Source organism: Glandiceps talaboti, chromosome 11 (assembly GCF_964340395.1).
Source record: "Glandiceps talaboti chromosome 11, keGlaTala1.1, whole genome shotgun sequence".
Classification (NCBI taxonomy): Eukaryota; Metazoa; Hemichordata; class Enteropneusta; family Spengelidae; genus Glandiceps; species Glandiceps talaboti.
In genome coordinates this window covers 14,858,202-14,878,562 of record NC_135559.1, presented here as the reverse complement: position 1 = coordinate 14,878,562, position 20,361 = coordinate 14,858,202, and the positions used below count along the sequence as shown (strand labels likewise).

Below are 20,361 nucleotides of genomic sequence, written 5' to 3'. Positions count from 1 at the left end.
TTGTCTATTTCTTCTAGTCCCATTAATGATAAATGAACCTGGAATAGTTTCAAAGTGTATCCATTAAATCCGTAGAATGCACGAGGTCCAATAACGTGTATAGGATTTAGACTTAAATGGATTGTAACACTTGAACTGAAGAATGATAACACGGCTGAAGAGTTAAACTGTGGCATTGCATCCAGCTTATTGCCACTAAGATACAATTCTGTTATGTTAAGGTCCGCATTGAAGAAATCTTCACCCAGTGTTTTTATGCCATTCAAGGCCAGATTCAAAATCTGTAGACTTCTCAGCCCTATTAACGCGTTACCAGGAAGTGATACTAAGTTGTTGCCCTCCAATGAGAGTTGTATAAGCCTGGGAAGATAGGGTTCGACGAAAGGTTGTATGTTTGTTAGTAAGTTATTAGATATGAACAGATACTCAAGGTTTGGTAAGTGCTTGAAAATAGCTATTGGAAGCTCGGTTAGATAGTTGCCCGACAACCACATGTCGGTGAGATTGACAAGTCCTCGGAAAGCATCCTCATCAACACTGCTTATTTCATTATTGCTAAGTTTAAGAAGCTCCAGGGAAGTCAAGCCATTGAAAGCATTAGCTTGTAATTCTGCAATACTATTGTCATGCAAATACAGGGAACGTAACTGTGTTAAATCTTGGAAGGCATTGTATGCGATGTCATTTATACGATTTCCACCGAGGAACAAGTATTTCAACGTGGTTGTACCACTAAACATGTTAGTGGATATTTCAGTAATTCCATTGTTTGACAGAATCAACCCGTCTAGGTTGTACAGACCACGAAATGTTTCATTCGAAATTACACCTATATAGTTATGACGCAGGGAGAGAAACTCTAATTGAGAGAAAGTAGAAAACGCACCATCTGGGATTGATGTTAAATTGTTGTTACCGAGGTAGAGATGGTCTATATTGAAAGGAATATCGGACGGAATCTCTGTCAAAGCTTTGTCTCTGCAGTTTGGTCTAGTAGCTGACGCACAGATGCACACTGACGGACATCCTTCGATAAGGGTTCCGTTGAAGATATACACTGCAGTCAGTAGTAAAGCAATCACCCTCATTTTAGGAGTTGGAATACCTCTGCAATTTGAAAGAAATGGCATTTTACCCTATTAGCCCTGCACACTGTATCATTTACAACAAACATACATATTTCCTGTTCCTTCTTCCCCACCTTCCTCCCTCCCCATCACTTTCTTCCACTTTCCCTTTTCCCTTTTCCAGTTCTCCTGCTCTCTGTAGTCTGTATGTTTCTCTGCATTTGCCTGTCTCTCTGTGTCTGTCTGTCTGTCTGTCTGTCGGTCTGTCTGTCTGTCTGTCTCCCTCTGTCTCTAGATTTCTATAGGAGTCCATCAGGTGTTTCATACTGTAGTAATATCTTCTAAAGGTAATCATAAGAACAGTCTTGCATGTCAATACCTGCCCTGTTACTGGTGTGAGCAAGGGATGCAAGCAAGGTGTAACTTTGTCTGTTCTATGCTTTGACCATTGCGAATAAGCGGGGGGGGGGGGGGGGGAGGTTGTCGTAGACCAAATATAAAAATGAAAAATTGCTAACAAACTCAAGACAGAAAGAAAGTATGCTTCCGGGGTATGTGTTGAAAAGTTGCTGTGATACAAGACAATAGCTACACATGTCAAATTTTAGGTATGTTTGTGAATGTCTCTGGCACCACTTGACAAATGCAGAAACAAAACAAAAACATAACAAATAAGACAAAACACTTTCATCAATTCAAGCTGTAAAATGAATATAAAACTCAATTACTAATTCTTTAACAGTGATATAATTCATGCTAGGGTACTAGGTATGTTGCTCATCATGACTTCATTCAGCCAGAAAAATAAAGAAATTAGCGCCCATTGCATTGTAGTAGTCACTTGTAGCACAACTTTACAGTTTTTATTTTTTTATCCACATGCTGATTCATGCTAAGTATAGGTGTTCATTTGCTGAATGACTATCCAGTCCTGTTGTTATCTTTGCAATATATGTAATCATTTGGCTGTTACTATTGGTGTGGTCTTGTTGTTTGGTATATTTGCATACATTTTTTGAATGTTAATTCATTTGCCTATTAATTCCTGTTACCTTTTCAACATAAGAGGTCTATTAATCCCTGTTGTTATTTTTGCAATATATTTGATCATTTGGTTGTTGCTTTGGGCGTGGTCATGGTTGCTAGGAATATTTGCATACATTTTTTGAATGTTTACTCACTTGCCTACCAGATAATGTTATTTTAGCAAAGTATACTGGCATCTGGTTGTTGCTAAGGGCGTGGTCATTGTTGCTAGGGCCAATTGTGTCAACATATTTTGAACAAAATCTGCAGAATAAAACTTCTTGAAACGTCTCGCCAAATTTCAGTCTCATTGACCTAATACCTTTTGAGATACAAGTTTTTGACCAAAATTCACATTTGTATACATAATTTGCATATCACTGATAAGAACATTATTGATATGCTTAATATTTCTTCATCTCTACACTCCTAAATGCATCCCCATTCAATTTCATCCCAATCTGCTCAGTAGTTTTGGAATTACAGATTTTTTACCGAAAGCCATTTTCAGCCCTGATTTGCATATTACTGGACTCATCATGTCAAGAACAAACCATACTCTACACACCCCTAAGATGGTTCCTACCCAATTTCAGAACAATCTGCCCTGAAGTTTTTGAGTTCAAGATTTTTGACAAAAAATCACATTTTTTTTACCCAAATCATCACACCGGTGGTAATAAGATCATTTTGATTTGAACAATTTCCCAACAAGACACCCAAGGTAATATATCCACCAACTATCATGGCAATCGGTCCAGCAGTTTTTGACTTTAGGTTGTTTACACACACACACACACACACACACACACACACACACACACACACACACACACACACACACACACACACACAGACAGATAGACAGACACGTGCAATTTGCAATTTACCTATAGCACTACCGATGCTGACCAGTTCAGTTGTGCTAATAAAATAATTCTGAACTCGCCCTTTACTAGATTTGATTAAAATTTGATGTAGGCTAATCATTCAGTGTTATTTTATCTCAGTATTTTTGCTTGAATTGACCTTCGTGATACATGTTCAATAATACCGAGATAAAATAACAATGAACGAATAGCCAACATCTACATAGGATTTTAATCAGATTGCCCTTTGCTGTGCCTTACAAGTTCAGTTGTGCTAATAACTCTCCCGGTGGTGGCAGTCCCTGGATGGGTGGGTACACATGCTTATCGGCGAAATTTCAAATGTAACCCTTTTCCTCGGAATACTTCAAATGAAATCAGCCCTCTTTTAGCGAATATGGGAGAAAATCACTGCAAAAGACACCCCCTTTATTTCACCGAAATCCGGGAGGTTTTTACCTTCAAGGACACCTAATCCATACACTGCATGTAAACTGTTTGCCCTAATGTTAGGTTTTTTTACGATTCCACGGACCAGCCCTAGATGGCCGACAAAAACACCCCCTTTCCGTGAAATTTCTAACGAGCATGCGTACCCGCTTCGTCTGGGACTGCCACCATTGGGATAATTCCGAACTCGCCCTATGGCAGAAGCCTACGTACATGGCCACACTAGCCTTTACATGATGGATAGTTATAGTGGGCGCTCATAGAATTTAATATGTTCATTGTGAGTGATGCGGATCCTGCCACAAGGGCGTGTAATATTTCATAGATTGTTGTTTTCCAGGTCTACAGACTAAATATAACAACCTTTTGATTAATATATATTCCTACATGTAAAGGGAAGAGACGAGATTGATACATTTGTAGCAGCAAGATTCGTACGATATTTTCCTAAGAAAACGGCATTCTAAGCAATAAGAAAACAACAATCTATGAAATATTACACGCCCCTGTGGATCCTGCGACTGTATTTCGAGAGCAAAAACCCTGGTACCGCTGTTGAGGCCATAGGGTAATTATTACTACAAATGTACGCCAAAGCATAGCGATGTCTTGGTCAGAACGGACGGCCGACACTTAACTTAATATGGTACATCAGCTGATATGCTATTAAAACATACGTACAGTCAGAGACGCAACATTCAAGGTCACTATGGCGTTCTTCCACGACATGTCAAAGTTTAACATGCAACCAAATACACTTTCGCTAATGGCTAGAATTATATTATATGTATTCTGAATTCCTCATTCATGGAGTCTGAAATCTTACCTTGATATTATACTTCAACTGTCAGCGATGTAGACTGTAAAATACGTCGCCAAGGGGGCGGGGAACCATTATCATTCCCCTAACGACTGTGAAAAAGGATTGAGAAGAACGCCCACAACGGCCAATCTTTCAGTCAGTATCAGCGACGCAGTGTCTACCCGAGTGTCTACTAGTAGTAGTAGTAGTACTACTACTAGTACTACTATACTAAACCATCAATGGTTTTATGGCAACGCCAAGTGAATTTCACGGCTAAGAAACCTGTCATATAATGGAATATCAATCAATCAATCAATCAATCAATCAATCAACCAACCAACCAACTCAACCAACCAACCAACCAATCAATCAATCAACCAACCAACCAATCAATCAATCAATCAACCGATCTTTATACTCTACACACACGAGCAGAGAGTGTGGTATGGTACAAATCACAAAAAAAAATGAAATATACAATGCTTACAATTAATTGATATACATAAAGCATATACAAGTAACTTATCTGCTGCATGGAGATACAGGAGGGTACAGCACATGGTAGAGTTTCTTTAAAATACTGCAAGATCTAGATAACTGTATCGTATGAATGGAATATGCTGAAATGGTAATTATGAAGGTGCCCTACAAAATGAGGAGGGTGGATGGAGGGTAATGGTGTAGTTCAACAGTACAAATTATTAAATGTGTTTGTCCACATGACTAAGCCTTATATGTAGTTTATTTTAATCTTTATCTACTTGCCTAACCATCCCTGTTATCTTCGAAATATACATCATTTCATTGTTGCTATGGGCGTTGTCTTGTTGCTAGGGATATGTGTCTGTTTTCTGAACTTTCACTTGCCTATCCATCCCTGTTGTTATATTTGCAATAGCTCTATAATTATTTCACGGCAGCTATGGGAGTGGTCTTGTTGTGGGGCATATAATGTGGTGGGGCATATAATGTGTCCATTTTCTGAATGTTTATCCACTCACCTATCCATCCCTGTTGTTATCTTTGCAACACAAACCATTCTTTGACCTTGACAAACATTTTCAAGGTGAAATGACCGAAATGTTTCTTTCTACATTAACTCAAGAAGTTGAATACACAAAGACTCCATATATATGCCTATAACCCAAAAGCCAGCTTTCTTTTTATATCTTGACCTTTGACTTTGACCTCCATATTCAAGGTCAAATAGGAAATGGGTCAATAATTAAATTATGAAATGTTGTATCTAGAGATATGTCTACCATTCTAATTTGCCATAAAACACACCAGTTGGGGGCAAATGTCTTCAATGAAGGCTTGTTTTATTAGTAGTCTATGCACATATAACAGAATTGTAAATATAGTATACAGTATTACAAATATACATAATACATTTTTGTATAAAACTGCACAAGATGAAATGTATCATTATATCTGAGCATAGCAACAATGCCACTATACACACAGTATACACATATATATCCTATATACATAAAACATAACTTCTTTGTAACACGCTTAAAAGGTGCAGAAACTGACTTTATATCTTTTGGGGCACAACTTTGTAAAAGGCATTTTCAGTATTCCAGTAACTGCTCTAGACTTGACCATCACTAGCAAGTGAAGGAACTCGTACCTGAATAATCCAATAATGTAATTTTTTTGTACATATAAAAAGTGTTCAGGAAATCCCTACTGTACAATCAACTGTTCTAACAATGCCAGAAGACAATTGTAATGTCCTACAAGGCCATTCACACAAACCAAAGCTGTTATTTCGTCAGCGACACCGACAAATAATCTCTTGGACTGTGCTGTAAAAAGAGGCTGTGGTTTTCGACGATGTACAAGGCATGCATTGACATTACCATTCCACTAGAATAGTTAAATCAAGGTTTTATGTAATTATTTTCACTGGAGTAAAAAAACTAGAAATGCAACTTGTGCCACTCTATGTTGTATACATACAACTATAAAATGAAGTCAACTATTAATATCTTACAATCTACAAATTAACATAAGTACAAATATACATTATACACTTTTTAAATATAAAACTCTTATGCTCAATATGGATATCTATTCACAAATAATAACAATGCCAATATACATAATATGTATATTTTATATATAAAGCATAACTACTTTAAAGTGTGGCTATGTGGATGAGGATTGGGTATTAATTTTGGATTTTAATTTATAAAATAGTTTATCTTGACGTCCTACTTGGAAAATCAATGTGAAAGAATCAACATTGACAAAGTCTGTGTTAGTAAGTGAACATTGCAAAAAGCCAAAAAAGACGTGTAAAAAGGTTTGTTATTGTATGTACAATGTATTGAGCTACAAACATACATGTATACGATATATTACAATTGTTATGCTTGTTTAAAAATTGATATTGTGGTGAAACATCAATTTTCTTTTTTCTTGCTCTTCTAATAAGCTTCTGATGAAACCCCTCACCATGTTTGTGTCACCATTTAAAGGCCCACAATTCAATCCCAAGTTATTATGTCTACATCATCAATGGATCCATAAGATTTAGGTAGGATCAATTTTTTCAATAGCTCTGCCTGACAATTTTTTGGGGGCTAATTTCAATCAAGAACCAACACAGACCTTTAAGTATTAATTCCAGCCACAACATTCCATCTCACTTTTTAAGTTACATGCTCAAATCTTCTTTTTGTCACACTTAAAAGATGAAAGAGAAACAAACATTCTAAAAAAAATTGACCACATCTTTCCACTTGGGGGTAAAGCTTGTGCATGGGATGTGTAATTGGTGAATATGAGACAAGTTTCCAACACTGATGTTATTACCCTGGTTTTGGTTTTCTGAGATCGACACAAACTAAACACTATTGTTGCAACTAAACAGATACAGACATGGAAATGAACCCTGTTCCAATATCGATATGTAAGATATTACTAGTAGTCTTGAATAGACATAACAAATAACCCTGTTCCCCAATTTCGACATAGTTATTGCTAGAATATGCCTTGTATCTACACATTTGCATGCCACCGCTGTGGGTTCTGCATTTCTAATTAGTTTTGATGGATATGGACAGCAGCTTGGTTGCTTGGAGCAATCACTCGTACAACTTTAGCTGGTTGTGGGTTCTGACTCAGTAGGTATTCAGTGATGTTGACGTCCATACTGTGCAACTTCTCAAAATGACTCAACATCTGTTCATCTGTTTTCTTCTTACTCTGCAGGAAAAAGCAAAAACAAGTTGAGTGATTCTGGCAAATCATACATTCAATTGTTTTACTTAAGTGCTATCAGTTGTAATACATTTCTGAATGTCGCTTATCCTCTACAGTGAACTTTGGAGATTGATAATTACTTTATGATGACAGTGTACCATGGTTGCTGTTGTATCCAGTCTTTAAAGTTGCGATATGGATGAGAATTGGGTATTTATTTTGGATTTTTAATTGATAAAACATGGCTCCCTGCTTGAAAATTAACATGAAACAACATATGCCAAGTCCTTTTCTGTAACTCAATTAATGTCAAAAAACTGACAAGTGTGTAAAATGTTTGTTATTGTACGTACAATAACAAATTTTTTGACACATTTTTTAGATTTTTGCAATGTATCGAGTTACAAACACAGACTTGATCAATGTTGTTTCACATTGATTTTTCAAGTAGGAAGCCATGATAAAATTGATTTATAAATTAAAAATCCAAAACAAATACCAAATTCTCATCCACATGGCCACACTAAAGCTACAAATTATTACCCGATATCAAACCTATCAAACAAGACGAATTCTTGGTTTTGTTGTCATATGCGATAACATAGATGGCAAAGATTGGCCACCATTTTGTTTGTTTATCATCAGCTTGCCATTTTTTCTGATGACGTGTAATGAGAATATTATAACATTAAAGTCACATATCAGAAGTGATATTTCATGTTACATGTTTATGAAGAATGATTGACCTGGGTAAAAGGTATATAATATTGGTGTTTGTAGATACAGATACAGAAAACGTATTGAGGTACTCACTGTTAACTTTGCTTCACCTTCCACCTGCATCTGTCGTATGTATTCAATCTTCTCTTTAGTTTGCATTGTCAAGTCATGCTCCTGTTGTTGCCTGGAAATGAATGGAAAAAAGCTTGAACACCTGGTATCAACAATATTTGGTATATATTCATACACCTGGTAACGATAGTATTTGCATACAAATGCTTATAGACACCAGGTGTTGATACAATTTGCATATTAATAGAGTTGCACACTTGGTAATCGTATCATTTACCTACAAATGGTCTTATACACCTGGTGATGACTCAACTAGTTGGTTTACTCCAAATATACACTCAAAGTGGCAATGAAGTTTTACATTCTACACCAAATCATAATTAAAAAAATGATGTAAACTTACTTTTTTAAAGCTAGCCTGTGTTGCTCCTGTTCAATCTGGAGACTTTGTTCTGAAAACAAATAAAATAATAACACTTTTAAACAATGGTCATAATATATGTCAATACCAACTGAAAACATTTATGGACTGTAATATTAATTTGTATATCGCTTAAACTTTCCTAAAACTACGAAAAAAAACATTGTATGGAAAAACTAACCCATTTCACTCCTTTCTAGTTCACTTCTCAATTTCATGTCTGTCAGTTCTTCTTGCTGTTCCTGGGTTTCCATCTAGAAAAGAAATTAAAATGTGAATATATCATATCACCATGATGTTAATTTGGCAAAGAGTTGGATGTTGTAAGCTGGTTGGAAGGAGCCCTCTGGTGGTTACTTCCTTGTATAGTATGGTGTATTCTCTTTACTCCACTCATGCCCTTCTAATAGCTTCTATCTTAGCATGCTAAGTTTTTGCTAGACACTAGGACTCCATTCCCATCAGTGGTGAGTAAAAGTGTAGCTGTCTTTAAGAATGTCACACACACACGCACACACACATACGTACGTACATACATACATATACATACATACATACATACATACATACATACATACATACACACATACATACATACACACACACCACATACATACATACATACATACATACATACATACATACATACATACATACATACATATACACAGCAAAATGTATCCATTTCTGTTACTGATTTGCTTACATCAATTCTTAGTTTCGTCCTGGTTTTAATTGCCATCTCATGCATTCTGGTCAGCTGATCACTGGCATGGTAACCACGGAACACAACTTTGGATACATTGTAACCAATCTTCTTAGCAAGTTCCATCAAGAGTGGATATACTGAAAGGTCATTCAACTTCTCCGCTTGGTCCATGAACTCTTCATAGGTAAGTTGAGATGCAAACGACACAACATCAGCACACACCCCACTGATGAATACATAAATTTAAATCATATCAGAAACACACTAAATGCAAATTTGACAGGTGCCTCTATCAAAAGGTGACTGAATTTCTACATATTCACAATATGAACCTCTTTACCCCATAGACTTTTCATGCAAAAGATTCCCTAGGCCAAGGACTTTTCATGCAAAAGACTCCCTAGGCCAAGGGCTTTTTTCACTACAATTATCAACTTTAACTTGAAAGGAATAATAAAACATACAATCAATCCTTTTCCTTATCCACTCATTCAATATAAATTGACAAATGAATGTTAATTTACCCGGATATGAGGTGAAGAGGTGAAAATTGAGCTTATGCAAATGAGTAAATTTTGTATGTAAAAGTACATAATCGCACAGTCAATTTTACGGAAATTTGTTTTCGGATAAACATATGTAATAATAACAGAAACCCATTCTGTGTATGTTCCAGTGCGGGTACTCAGGGATATCTGCACTCGTGGTTGCAGTGTTTTCTGTTGCACTTTCCCTCACTATGCGAGAGAAAGTATGGCCACATAGAACATTGCAAGCAGTCATGCAAATACCCCAATAATATCACACTTGCACTCACACATCATGGGTTCTGTCATTGTGTTAGTACTATAAAGTAAAATTGACAGGTGCTGAGGTACAGAAAATCTACAAAGTGCTTGACATACTTACTTGATAAAGTCAGCCATTGGATCCTGTGTATTGGCCAACTAGAGGTTTAAAAAATACAAAAAGACAAAAAGCAAATTCAGAGGGCAGTTTTCCCATAAAGTTTGGATTATTTTTTCAGTTGCAAAAAAAACCAACAGTTTAGGCTACTGTATATACAAGTTCAAATGTCTCGGAATAAAATGATCATTAGTTGACACTGACACTTTAACAACACAAAAATGTTTTCTTCTGACCTGGCTATAAGCTCATCTGGTCTTTTAAAGATCTGACCAAACAAAGACCAGGAAGAGATTCACTTCTGAAGGTTTCAGTTGTCACGGGGTTTGTTTATGGAAGTTGACTTCAGTGGTACTTTATTTCATACTTATCAAATAGATTTCACTTTCAATTATAATACATGAATGTAAAGTCAAATGTTGTGACTCACCATTGTCTCAATATCCTTCAGTTCATAGAATACCATCAGTTTTACTCTGATTAATGCTTCGTCTTTGGTTCTGACATCTTCCACCTATACAGGTCAATATTAACATTCAAGGTTGATAAACTTAATATTACTCTCATATGTAAAGTCAACAAACTGAATACTGCCATTAACAAGTCAATGATAATCTGATTATTGACCTTGTGTGTACATTCCATAATGTATTGACCTTGTAGTTAATATTCTGGTTATCAACCTTGTGGGTACAGTCAATAATCTAATTACTGACCTTGTGTGTAGAGTCAATAATCTGATTATTGATCTCAAATGTGTAACTGTGTATAATGACAGAAGACAATTATAATGTCATAGAAGGCTTGTATCGATCAATAATATTATAACTAGGCAAAGCCCATAAGCTTGCGCAGGGTAGATTCATTTGTGACCGGCTGCCTCACGATGATATCGTAGATAGCACCCTCCGCATGGAGAATGCTCATAGTATATAAAACGCACATGTGTACATTCATAGTCATTGCACCGCAATGCATCCTTGGGTAAAACCACCAAAAATACATCACATAGTATATAGGACATGCATGCATACTATTACTAGTCACAGAGCCACTATGTGAGCTATTAACATTATCCTAAAATAGTTTAATTGTGGTTTTATGTAAGTACTTTAACTGGAGTAAAGGGTTTGTAAACTCAGTTTGTGCCACTTTAATAGCTGATACTGTTGGTTGTTACAACTGACTGAACTGATATCTTAAACTTACATTATAATAGAACTGATCTGGAATAATCCTTAGTTTGGTGAAGTTCAGTGCATTTGGTACTTTGGAGAATTTTTCATTTGGATCATCAGGATGTTGTCTGTACTTGTATCGCTCAGAGGAATCACCTGTATCTTGACTATTATGATGTGCTGCCTTCTTGGCAGTTCCATGCCAACTGAACTCATGTACCCTATTAAAATACAAAATGTATGTACATGTATATTACACAATGAAAGTTTGTCAGGGACGAGAAATCATGATTGAAGCATCCATTTCTTGAATATTATGTCTTTCCTTTTTCGCTCCTCAACTGATGCACCCTATTAAAGCTGCACTAGCTGCAACTGAAACATCTTTTTAATTTTTTTATTATTTTTTTTTTTTTTTAGATATAACGACATAATACTTGTAATATTGCATATACTAAACAGTAGTGAATCACCTGTGAATAAATGTTTATTTGTGTAGCTGTATACACATGGTACAAAAGCCCAGATTTTTCGGTTTGCACACAAAAAGCAGTGACTCAATAAATGCAATTAAGATTTCACTTATTACTATACTACTTATGGGTAAACTTTACCTCTAATTAACATGTACAGTGTCTAATTATTGGTATTTTAACAATTTTCAGTAAATATATTTCTAGTTATCTGATTGAAAAATATCACTCCATTTACAGCTAGTGCAGTTATATACAAACATTAGTAATATAAGTTTTTTTAAAATAAGAAATGGCGGAATCATCCATTTCTTGAACTATACAATGTCCTCCTTTCTTGGCAGTTCTATGTTAACTAAACTAATGCAAATGAAGTAACATACGTGTACATACAAAAACCCTAAGTCTTCTTTAAGTTATCTTTATACATAGTTTAAAGAAAAAAAAATACTTTGATGATCCAAGCGATTTCCTTTTTATGCAGACGTAAACACCCAGCAACACAATCACACATTTTTTTACAAATCCATTAAGGTTTGGGACTACGTGACAGGGATATGTAGCATACACCATATCAAGTTGCTGTGGAACTTTCATGGTTTTCCCAGTCAGTCCACAGGCTATCCCATAGTCACCAAGACCTGGCAAATTTACATATACCTATGGGCTCTGTGTGAGTAATTGTCCCCAATTGTTTGAGTCATTTCTCCAGGAGTCCCCAATTTGCACTCGTCTTGTGAGTGAGACATGGCTGTCAGTGATACAGCTTACCCATCGAGTCTGTAGAAAACTCATCCTGGGTTTGGACTGGTCACAAAAGATCTTGTCTGCAGAACAATTCAAACCCATGACCTCCCAACTGCTAATTCTGAGCTCTACATGTAACTGCTATATTCTACAGGGCGTCAAGCCAGTTATATCTTGCAGAAAGTACACCTACCATTCTGTTGCCTTTGGTATAAATGTGATAGGTCCATGTTGGATGTACCGTACTACTTTGCCTTCTTCATCCTTCTTATAAACCACCAATGCTTCATTGGCATCTAGTGATATAGCCTTCTGTACTGTGATATAGTTAATTTCCAAGGTGTTCAAGAACATGGCATGGGGTCTGATAGAGAAAATAAGAAAGAAAACTATCTGTATAAGAGTTCAATGTATTCCATGTTTTGGTTACCCGACCCCCACCTAGTTTTTCACTGCCGACCCTAAAATATTTTGAATGTTTTCATAAATTTCAAGAAAAAAAAATCATGACAATTGTGAAGTCTTGAGAGAAATAGCAGATGCACAAACTGATATCAACTTAAAAAGATAATATAAAACTGTTCTTCCAATCTGTAATGGCTGTACATCACACCAAATATGGCGTTTTTTTAGACTGAAAGTGACAAATGATAACATTTAAACTTACCCGGGAATATGCTCAACCATGCCATTTTTATAATGTACACTCAGATACTCAGTTTGGTCAGCTGTGTATCGTCTTAGTAATGAAAACTTCTGACCTGGCCACACATACAACTGAAATATATCCATACAATAAATATAGAGTTGTATGTATAGAGGTAATAATACCTTTAAGTTATCAATTTATCTGTGGGTAATTTATACTTAAAAACAAGTTTTTGATGGGAAACACTGTGAAAAAGCATAGGACAATCACATGTAAAGATCATCCACCTTATACTGCCCTTAATGGCCAATATCACATTGGATCAAAATTTGAGTATGAAAAGTTTTCTGGTTAAAAAAGTTAGTCCTGGACAAAAGAATGGTCTTCTCTACTCCCCATGGCTCCACTGTAAAGTACTAAATGTGAAAATCTGGGATTCAAATATTGGGCTATCCCTTTTACCATCCACTACCCCCTGGGATTTACCATTTCTTCTGCCATTCTCTGATTAAGATAATGTTCAAGTTTTCTGAATGGCCTTTGCATTGTGGGCATACTGAGAAATATGCGTGATGTACATGTTTCCCAGTCAATCAGAACCCAGTACACTGTATTCTGCATTTGTTGCTAGTAATAGATTGGTAAGTAGTGGGTTAAGATAATTATTAACAGTATCCTTACCCGACTTGGTCCGTCAATTATTTCTGCCTTTCCTTGCCTGTGATATTGAATGGCCTGTAGGTTAGAAAATATACAATTAGTGACCAAACTCATGAATAACCAGAAATATTTATGAGTAGTTGGTTTTGTAGAGATTCTAAACTTAGACAGTCATAATATCACCAGATAAATAATCTTCACATAGACCAAATTTAGGACTCATCTTTGACACAATATTTAGTAGAGCAGTACAAGTTACAATTGTAAACTTAGAGTTATCGACTTTTTGTTTGTTGTACAGACTTCCTTGTAGTAAACAGGTGTGTGTGTACATTTTTTCAAGTTATGTATGTATTTCAGTGTCATCAACGACTGAACCATCTTATTGTTATCATTTACATTGTACAATGCTGGGGGTCAGGCTAGACTAGCTGTAAGCTATTCTTGACCCTTGGTTTTTGTTACCATGGTTTTGTAATCATTTATATATTTGGGTAAATAAACCCCTTATTATCATACATACCACTGTGATTTATATCGGATAATCCATAACAGCCTCCATGGTCTAATATAATCTGATTAAAATTCGATGTGGTGAAAGCGGCTAGATGTCCTTATTTACCTCTTTTTATCATGTTGTGACGTTTGTTTTGTTCGGAGTGATCGCCGGAAGGCAGATCGCCGGAAGGTAACGATCACTCGGTACGAAAACAAACGACACAAAACGATGGAAATAGAGGTAAATAAAGCATTTAGATGCTTTCACCACATCGGATTTTAATCAGATTAGGTCTAATATTAGTATTGCTTATGAACTGAATTCACAGTATCCGTGGCATTTTTTTTTACAATTTTCTCATCATGAAATTTATTCTGTCTGCATAGAATAACTATTGAATTTAATAAACATGATACTTTGCAAGAAAAAAAATTAAACTAAATTTACATTGAAAGTTAGATTCTGATTCCAAAACATATATTACGGGGTAAGAACATATGGCATATGGTGACAGATGGTATCATGACCACCAACAGATAGGCGTCAGTTTGTCTTTTGTTTAAGAATTGTCAGCAAGTCTGTCTGCTGAGGAATCTCTAACTTGATTTTTCTACTGATTCAAAGAAATACTTCATTAGCTGTGCTGTGCTGTGCTGTGCTGTGCTGTGTTGTAGTGTAACAGTATGTGTCTTCTCTGCTCTTCCTAATACATCTATGGTACCATATTATGACTTAGTTTGGGAATTCGCACTCAAATCTTTCTCCATAATGAAGTTCTCACAATCTTGTTAAATTATTTTGGTATGGGTCCTGTCTCCTAAATTTCATATTCTGACATATGTGGTTTCTGACTTTGCTTGTTGGACCATACATGAAAGGTTAGGGTGGGTCTATGGTTTTATTTGAACTACACAGGTCAAACCAATTCACACCTTCTAAATCCATGTTTGTCTAATAAGGTAAAATAAACAACAAACTATTTAAACAGTTTTGGGGGCTTTTTGTAATGTATTGAATTACAAACACAGACAGTGGGTCTTTGTTGTTTCACATTAATTTTTCAATTAGGACGCCATGATAAAATTGTTTTATAAATTAAAAATCCAATATGAATACCAAATCCCCCTTAAATAAAGTTTATTATTATTATAATATTATTATTTGCATATTGATACAATGGTATATTGTTACTATTTATACTGACACAATAAATGTTATTACATTTGCAGGGTTATGTTACTATAAATAGATCAAGAAAGGAGTTTTTCTGATAATGTTTCACTAAACCATCTGCTGCTTGTGTCATTATAGTGAAATATAAATTTTGTGGTGAAACGATTTCTTCAAATGTTTATATGGGTTTTCACAACTGTTACCCTACCCAGACTAGCCTGTTAGCCTACCTAGACTAGCCTGTAGACTGTACAATAACCGATAAACAATAAATTTTGGATGATGCCTTAAAAAATTTGTTTGGTTCCGGTTACCTGACCCCACCTAGTTTTTCATGGCAACCCTAAACTATTTTTAATGTGTTCAAGAAAAAAATAATAAAATGGTGAAAATTGTGAAGTCTCACAAGAAATAGTAGATGTAGAAATAAACAGTATATAAAACTGTTCTTCCTATCTGTAATGGCTGTACATCTGATGGGAAGAAAACAATTACACACTGTCACAGAGACCAAATGGAAAATGACAGTAAACAAAACTACCTGAGCTAGACACTTTGAGACACTCACATATGAAAAAAAAATACATTAACATTTTTTTTTTAAATCTACCAGTAACCTACCCCACCTATTCTAAAATTGAGTGTAATTGGAACCACACTCCTTTTTTTAGGCCTGAGCAATTACTCAAAATGTCAGTTAGTAATACTATAGCAGAAATATGTTACCAGTATTAGATCTTCAAGTCTATATGTAGACCACAGCCTTGTTGGGGTTTGTAGTTAGTTACGTAATTCTGATTGGTAACTCACGTTGGTATTGCTATGTTAGGAATTTGCATCAACAAAATGGTTATCGTTATTGCATTTCATAGTCCCCAGTGCCCTCAGACGGTATACGTTGGGACTCGGTTATCTGACAGTGTAATATGGACAATGTGAGATTCGAGTCCCGTACGACATCGCAAGCAGGACTACATTTAGATCATCACAGTACGAGAAATTGACGGAGGGAAATAAAATCTACTGTCAGTGTCAGTAGATTTTATTTCCTTCCGTCAATTTCTCGTAATAAACAAGCACAGATATGCAATTTAATCTACTATTAACTCTAAAAAACACACATCCTTTTTGTTATAGATCCATCCACATGAAATTTAACACGTACCTGTTCTCCGACATCCAGTGTTTTCCAACCCATGTCTGAAATCTAGTGAATTTGACGTCCGCGTCCTTGCCAACTTGATCTTGAAGGTTTGTTGTCAATGGGTGCGAATACGGAAGTAACACTAACAGGTACCGATTTAAAATGCCGTGGTTATTGTCACACGTACAGTTAAAACAAAATGAACTATGTAATCCTCCTACGTGTAAAGGCTGACGTGACACTTTCTTGCAATTATACCGCACGACATTTTATCTAAAAATAGCTGTTACCTACCCGATTTCTGCTAATAATAGCAACATGAGTGATACGATGAGTCACCCAAGACGCATGCTCAAAACGACGCTTCTTGAGTACGTTGATGGCGCTGTTTACTTTCGCCAGAATCTATTCTCGACCTGGGCGACTGGGGTTATCAGATCAGAACATGGTGATGTAGGGCCTACAACTTTTCTTTCTCAATGTGTCAATGAATCTCATTAATACTATAATCATCATATAGTCCAGATAGTCTGCCTGTCTGTCTGTCTGCCTGTCTGCCTACCTACCTGTATGTCTGTCTGTCTATCGCCCTCCACCCTCTCTCTCTCTCTCTCTCTCTCTCTCTCTCTCTCTCTCTCTCTCTCTCTCTCTCTCTCTCTCTCTCTCTCTCTCTCTCTCTCCCTCCCTCCCTCCCTCCCTCCCTCCCTCCCTCCCTCCCTCCCTCCCTCTCTCTCTCTCTCTCTCTCTCTCTCTCTCTCTCTCTCTCTCTCTCTCTCTCTCTCTCTCTCTCTCTCTCTCTCTCTCTCTCTCTCTCTCTCTCTCTCTCTCTCTCTCTCTCTCTCTCTGGAATTTAATTATAGGTTTACACCATTGAATTTTGCAAATGGTACCACATACGAAGTACAATGTATATTGTTTAGTAAATTGATTTTGTTGTAGTAGGTAAACTGGTGTAAAGTTGCAGCTAAATATGGCTTTGAATAAAGATGTCAGCTGAACGAAACTCAGTGAGGGCAGTCGATAGATCGGATACATCAACGCTACTAATTATGACCCAGATAGACTATTTCACCCATTTAAATCCATATATGGTACCAGATCACCCATTTAAATCCATATATGGTACCAGATCACCCATTTAAATCCATATATGGTACCAGATCGCCCATTTAATCCATATATGGTACCAGATCGCCCATTTAAATCCATATATGGTACCAGATCGCCCATTTAAATCCATATATGGTACCAGATCACCTATTTAAATCCATATATGGTACCAGATCTGCCATTTAAATCCATATATGGTACCAGATCGCCCATTTAATCCATATATGGTACCAGATCGCCCATTTAAATCCATATATGGTACCAGATCGCCCATTTAAATCCATATATGGTACCAGATCACCTATTTAAATCCATATATGGTACCAGATCTGCCATTTAAAACCATATATGGTACCAGATCGCCCATTTAAATCCATATATGGTACCAGATCACCCATTTAAATCCATATATGGTACCAGATCACCCATTTAAATCCATATATGGTACCAGATCACCCATTTAAATCCATATATGGTACCAGATCGCCCATTTAATCCATATATGGTACCAGATCGCCCATTTAAATCCATATATGGTACCAGATCGCCCATTTAAATCCATATATGGTACCAGATCGCCCATTTAAATCCATATATGGTACCAGATCACCTATTTAAATCCATATATGGTACCAGATCTGCCATTTAAAACCATATATGGTACCAGATCGCCCATTTAAATCCATATATGGTACCAGATCACCCATTTAAATCCATATATGGTACCAGATCACCCATTTAAATCCATATATGGTACCAGATCACCCATTTAAATCCATATATGGTACCAGATCGTCCATTTAATCCATATATAGTACCAGATCGCCCATTTAAATCCATATATGGTACCAGATCACCCATTTAAATTCATATATGGTACCAGATCACCTATTTAAATCCATATATGGTACCAGATCTGCCATTTAAATCCATATATGGTACTAGATCGCCCATTTAAATCCATATATGGTACCAGATCGCCCATTTAAATCCATATATGGTATTGGATCGCCCATTTAATCCATATATGGTACCAGATCGCCCATTTAAATCCATATATGGTACCAGATCGCCCATTTAAATCCATATATGGTACCAGATCACCTATTTAAATCCATATATGGTACCAGATCTGCCATTTAAATCCATATGGGTGATCTGGTACCATATATGGATTTAAATCCATATATGGTACCAGATCTGCCATTTAAATCCATATATGGTACTAGATCGCCCATTTAAATCCATATATGGTACCAGATCGCCCATTTAAATCCATATATGGTATTGGATCGCCCATTTAATCCATATATGGTACCAGATCGCCCATTTAAATCCATATATGGTACCAGATCGCCCATTTAAATCCATATATGGTACCAGATCACCTATTTAAATCCATATATGGTACCAGATCTGCCATTTAAATCCATATATGGTACTAGATCGCCCATTTAAATCCATATATGGTACCAGATCGCCCATTTAAATCCATATATGGTACCAGATCGCCTATTTAAATCCATATATGGTACCAGATCGCCCATTCAAATCTATATATGGTACCAGATCGCCCATCTAAATCCATATATGGTACCAGATCGCCCATTTAAATCCATATATGGTACCAGATCGCCCATTTAAATCCATATATGGTACCACGTTGCCTTTGAATCTAATTAATTGCAGGTCAACTTCCCGCACATATTCATATGAAAACATCAATATCCTAATGATATCCTTCCTACCGACTAAACAGACTAACGCACAAATAGACAAACCTAGGTGACAACATGAGCCCCATCAACATAGAAGTGGTGGTGAAGCAGTGTTTCACTGGCGACGTTTTTCTCTCGCCTTTCTGCAGTGGAGCATGCAATAACTCAATACTCGACTGAGACGGGCAAGTGAAAATTTAGATTACGTATCCAGTACTAGTCCAACCATCACCAGTCAATATTACATAAACGACGGTCTGAATATAGTGATGATATGCGGTGATGGTGAGTGTGATACTTTAACACCAAAGTACACACGGTTTACACAAAACACGGAGAGGTTTCGTCTTAGAACTAAACACTACAACTTTAATACAGTCCGCTATAGTTCGGAAAAAAGCACGTGTAACTTCTAATATATCAATACCCAGTGATAGGGCTACTAATAACTCAGTACTGGTATACATATCATTGGGTTAACAATAAAGTAGTTCCAAAAAATCATCACAGTGAGTAACGCTTCAATGTTGTTTCAAGATTTAAAAAAAAATTGAAAACGTGGGAATATGTGACTGTCGACATTTCCCTGTCATTGTTCGCGAAAGAACTTGTGTTGACAAATTCTAAATCTGAGGTTGCCATCACAACAGCGAAGATGACGTGTTCAACATAGCTTAATATATCGTCACGGTCGTAAAGTTCTGCCTGCCAGTCATTCAGTCCGAGTCAGTCAGTCAGTCAGTCAGTCA

The 20,361-nt window shown here is 36.3% G+C and overlaps 1 protein-coding gene across 1 annotated transcript; it reads right to left on the bottom strand.

Annotated features, from left to right (window-relative positions):
* Positions 1 to 5,581: 5,581 nt before the first annotated feature.
* Positions 5,582 to 17,095, bottom strand: LOC144442332 (uncharacterized). Its single transcript, XM_078131644.1, has 12 exons — positions 16,806 to 17,095; positions 13,990 to 14,043; positions 13,327 to 13,436; positions 12,853 to 13,023; positions 11,471 to 11,660; positions 10,692 to 10,775; positions 10,265 to 10,302; positions 9,353 to 9,581; positions 8,828 to 8,900; positions 8,629 to 8,677; positions 8,247 to 8,337; positions 5,582 to 7,436 (listed from the first exon to the last, which is right to left on the bottom strand). The coding sequence occupies exons 1-12, from the start codon at positions 16,836 to 16,838 to the stop codon at positions 7,272 to 7,274; spliced, it is 1,287 nt and encodes a 428-aa protein (XP_077987770.1). The 5' UTR covers positions 16,839 to 17,095; the 3' UTR covers positions 5,582 to 7,271.
* Between the last annotated feature and the right edge of the window lie 3,266 nt (positions 17,096 to 20,361).

Bases quoted from the DNA above. Each gene is read 5' to 3' on its own strand.
- LOC144442332 (XM_078131644.1), bottom strand. From the start codon at position 16,838: ATGGGTTGGAAAACACTGGATGTCGGAGAACAG. The intron at 13,437-13,989 runs GTAAGGATACTG...GATATATTTCAG, and splicing joins TAATTGACGGACCAAGTCGG to TTGTATGTGTGGCCAGGTCA. The intron at 8,901-9,352 runs GTAAGCAAATCA...TTTCTTTTCTAG, and splicing joins GGACGAAACTAAGAATTGAT to ATGGAAACCCAGGAACAGCA.